Genomic DNA, 3,947 nt, shown 5'->3' on the forward strand with positions numbered 1-3,947 from the left:
TTTAAAATAAAATTATAATTTAGTGAGTTTTTTAAAAAAATAATGAGTGTTAGTGAGTGTTTTAATAATTAACCTTTTACGGAACATATACTACTCAAAATAAATTAAACATTAAATTAGGTTATAATTTTCTTTTCAAGAGTGGTGGACCCAATATGTTCAGTGCGTAGAACTTTCTTGTATGGTTCAGTAATTACTGCAACAAACACTCCGATGTTGTCATACACAATATTACGTATAGAGATATATTCACATTGTTATAAAAAATATCCTGCATCGTACATTTTCTTAGAGCATTCTATATTTCTCCGCATTTTATATTTTTCCTATGTAACACTCACAATAAAACAAATCCCTAACAACAGAATAATTACATTGCGGCGCCCATTATTTACTTTCGGAAAAGCTACAATATAGATAATGGATGGCTATATAGAGTTTACTTAGAGTGGTAAATAATGCGATGGCCTGTATTCTTTTCTGGAATCCGGTGAGCTTGAGTCTAAGTCGATTGCATATTTCTGGGATATTTGGGAATTTGACGGATATGAAGGCGGTCAAAAATTGACAATACCCAACTATTCGAAAAATTTGCAATCCACTTAGAGATACCCCATGGAATCAATACACATTCTCTACGTAATTACCTCTCACTTGCTTTCGTTCTGCGATTGGGTTCCTGCTTTTCTCCCCATGTCTTTAACGAAGGTGCTCAAGTTATTAAAAGATGAGCCTCCCGGGACAACTGCCTTCGTTGCATATCCCTTCAGTTTGAGGGCGTTCTTTCTCAACTGCTCTCCTTTGGTCGTTGTCATCATTACCCTTACAATACCCTCCACTTCTTCTTTTGACACCACCTTCTGCTCACGCACCTCCACTCCTTCAAAATTCAGGCCGACCTCCCACACATCCTGGGCGAATCTACAGTTGATATACTGATCGCCAAAATAAGGGAGACCCACCACAGGAACTCCCATGCTTATGCTCTCCAAAGTAGAGTTCCATCCGGCGTGAGTGAGGAATAATCCAACGGATGTGTGGGCGAGCACTTTAACCTGAGGCGCCCACCTTACAAGCAGTGCCCGATCTTTGGTTCTTTCTTCAAATCCATCCGGCAAAACAGCAGGCTTCCCATCTTCAATATCCGAGCAGAGAACCCACAAGAATGGCTGCCCGCTACCCTCGAGCCCTAGCGCCAGCTGCTGCAGTTGGTCCTGAGAATTGACAGCTATACTGCCAAAGGAAACGTATATGACAGATGCTGGCTGTTGCATATCCAGCCATGCCAAGCACCTCTCGTCCTCCTCCAAAAGACTGGTGGTGGAATCCTTTCCATGTAAGAAATTAGGAAGGAAAATAGGTCCTATGGCCAGGGCAGGACATCCATTCAAAGACAGGGCCGTTACAGCATCGCTCCCTTCCAGCTCCTCAAACGTGTTCACCAGTACGTAGTCCCCTTTACTCGCAAACTTGGATTCATGCAGGAAAGCATTCGAAAGAATGTCTGCCGGATCTTGAGCGCGATAGAAGGACAACAAATCAGTTGGCCTCAAAGGTGGGAGATTACCCGGAAGACAAGTGATCACCTTCCCTGGATTGTTCGCTTCGCTTACTGCACTTACAGCAAAGGCCCAACCACGCCCAAGGATATTAGTTATCGCACATGTAAAAAGGAAGGCATCATTAAGCCGATGGCAGATTTTCTAAATATTTTGGAATTGGATAGACATAGGCACGGTCAATTTTTTTACGCGCTCAATCTACTTAAGCTTGCGTTCATGTCTATCTGATTTCTTAAATATTCAGAGAATCTGCCATCTACTTAAACTCACTATGTATGAAGTAAGTCAGCCAGCAACTTAAAAGACATAACCAAACCCAAAGAAAAGTTAACCAGCAACTTAAAGGACATAACCAAACCCAAAGAAAAACATAGATTAAATTTATTGCGGATTCCTTAATATTTTTAGATTTTTTTATATCTAGTCTTCTCAATTATTTGACATCATCCAAAATATTGAATTGATCCAAAAATATTTTGAGAATCCACAATAAACATAAAAATGCCACCAAAAAAAAAAAAACCAGTACGTAAACTAGCAACTTACGTGGATCCAAAATATTGAATTGATCCAAAAATATTTTGGGAATCCACACTAAACATAAAAATGCCCAAACACAGTATGTAAACTTGCAACTTAGGTGGAAATGGAGTATGGTGCTTACTTTTAACAGGAATATGTCCCTGAGACATGAGGAATTCAGTGTAGAGCTGGCAAACCGAAGCGGCAGCACAAAAGGGCCAGAAGATAACCCTGGGCACTTTCATATTCGTGGCCACTTCCTCCGTGCAAGACATGAACGAATCCGCCACGATGCATGTGATGGGTGGAAATGAATATTTGCCATCATCACCTCTAGTGCTGCTGCTGCGAAGGAGTTGCTCCAATGCGGGGCTCAATTTTTGCAGTGCAAGCATATATTCGCCGGGGTTGGAGAGGCGGGCATCGTCAGGTGGTAAGCCATCGGGAATACACAGAAAACGAATTTTGGACCTTCGTTGCTCCCACTCCTTATCTGTATCGCACCTGGAAACAACAGAGATAATAGAGTTGGTATTTCTTGCGGAAGCTTCAACCATGCGTTTATGGATCCTTTCAGTATTGACGAAAGTGATGAAAAATCCACGTATAGCCAGCAGCTGCGCCAAATTCATGAGAGCGTTAACATGACCTTGGGCAGGACAGGGCACAATTCTCATTTTGAATATTCATTGTGAATGCCGGTCCCTTTTCTTCTCCTTCATTACTCAATTTCGCTTATATATTTTACTTACTTTCTTCCTTGAACCAAATGCCGATTCTCTTTCTCCGTCAACTTAATCTGTTCTCTGGATTCTTCTGCCTTTACCTAACTGAAAACCAACCTGCTTTCATCTGAACTTCAAACCAACCCTTTTTCTTGTGGGTGACTATCTGTTTTTATTGAAGCAACGTTGTGCTATCGTTTTCAACCGGACTGGCTGGTCAGTCAATGCGGGAACGTATCGCTTTCAGCCCGTAGTGGCTACTTTGATTTTCTAGCAGCTTTTATATATATAATATAATTTAAATGAGAAGATGTATATTTTTCATATTTAATATAATATGGAGTTGTTGAGTGAACCAGAGAATCTAGTTCAACATCAGAGAACCAAAGCCAAAAACTAAAATCCCCAAAAGGAAAACAGTGTGACAGGAAGCTGCAACTTAGGTGGAGATGGGGCGACGTACTTACTTTTGACAGGAATATGTCCCTGAGACATGAGGAATTGAGTGTAGAGCTGGCAAATCGAAGCGGCAGCACAAAAGGGCCAGAAGATAACCCTCGGCACTTTCATATTCGTGGCAACTTGCTCCGTGCAAGACATGAACGAATCCGTCACGATGCATGTGATGGGTGGAAATGAATGTTTGCCATCATCAACTGTAGTGCTGCTGCTGCGAATGAGTTGCTCCAATGCCGGGCTCAACTTTTGCAGTGCAAGGAAATACTCGCCGAGGTTGGAGAGGCGGTCGTGGTCGGTCGGTAAGCCGTCAGGAATACACAGAAAACGAATTTGCGACCTTCGCTGCTCCAACCACTGGAAACACCTGAAATAATAAGAGAATGGTTGTTTCGCGCAGAAGCTTTGACCGTTTGTTTAAAGACCCACTCAGTATTGACAAATGTGATAAAAAATCCACGTAGAGTGAGCAACTGCGTCAAATTCATGAGAGCGTTAACATGACTTTGCGCAGGAAATGGCACAATCACTTCGTGCAAAGCGCAATCGTTTTCAATACTCATTGTATGTACCTTATTCTTTATCTTTCTTTCTGTTTTTACTCGACTGAACACCAAACCTTGAAGTTCTGATAAAGTAGGAGTCGATAATGGTGAGTATGTGGTTGCATTTCGGCCAGTGC

At 41.8% G+C, this 3,947-nt stretch overlaps 1 protein-coding gene across 2 annotated transcripts; it reads right to left on the bottom strand.

Moving 5' to 3' along the window:
- Positions 1–258: 258 nt before the first annotated feature.
- On the bottom strand, positions 259–3,572 carry LOC149203827 (7-deoxyloganetin glucosyltransferase-like). 2 transcript variants are annotated; one of them, XM_089403585.1, is made up of 3 exons: positions 3,277–3,572; positions 2,227–2,588; positions 259–1,612 (listed from the first exon to the last, which is right to left on the bottom strand). In XM_089403585.1, the coding sequence occupies exons 1-3, from the start codon at positions 3,429–3,431 to the stop codon at positions 651–653; spliced, it is 1,479 nt and encodes a 492-aa protein (XP_089259711.1). In that variant the 5' UTR covers positions 3,432–3,572; the 3' UTR covers positions 259–650. The 2 variants fall into 2 exon arrangements, with proteins under 2 accessions (XP_089259711.1, XP_089259710.1); XM_089403584.1 differs by lacking the exon at positions 3,277–3,572 and having other exon boundaries at positions 260–1,612; positions 2,227–2,761.
- Between the last annotated feature and the right edge of the window lie 375 nt (positions 3,573–3,947).

The sequence above is a fragment of the Pinus tabuliformis genome, chromosome 2_1 (genome assembly GCF_031772625.1).
Source record: "Pinus tabuliformis cultivar Carrire ecotype Pingquan chromosome 2_1, CPIR1, whole genome shotgun sequence".
NCBI classification, from domain to species: Eukaryota; Viridiplantae; Streptophyta; class Pinopsida; order Pinales; family Pinaceae; genus Pinus; species Pinus tabuliformis.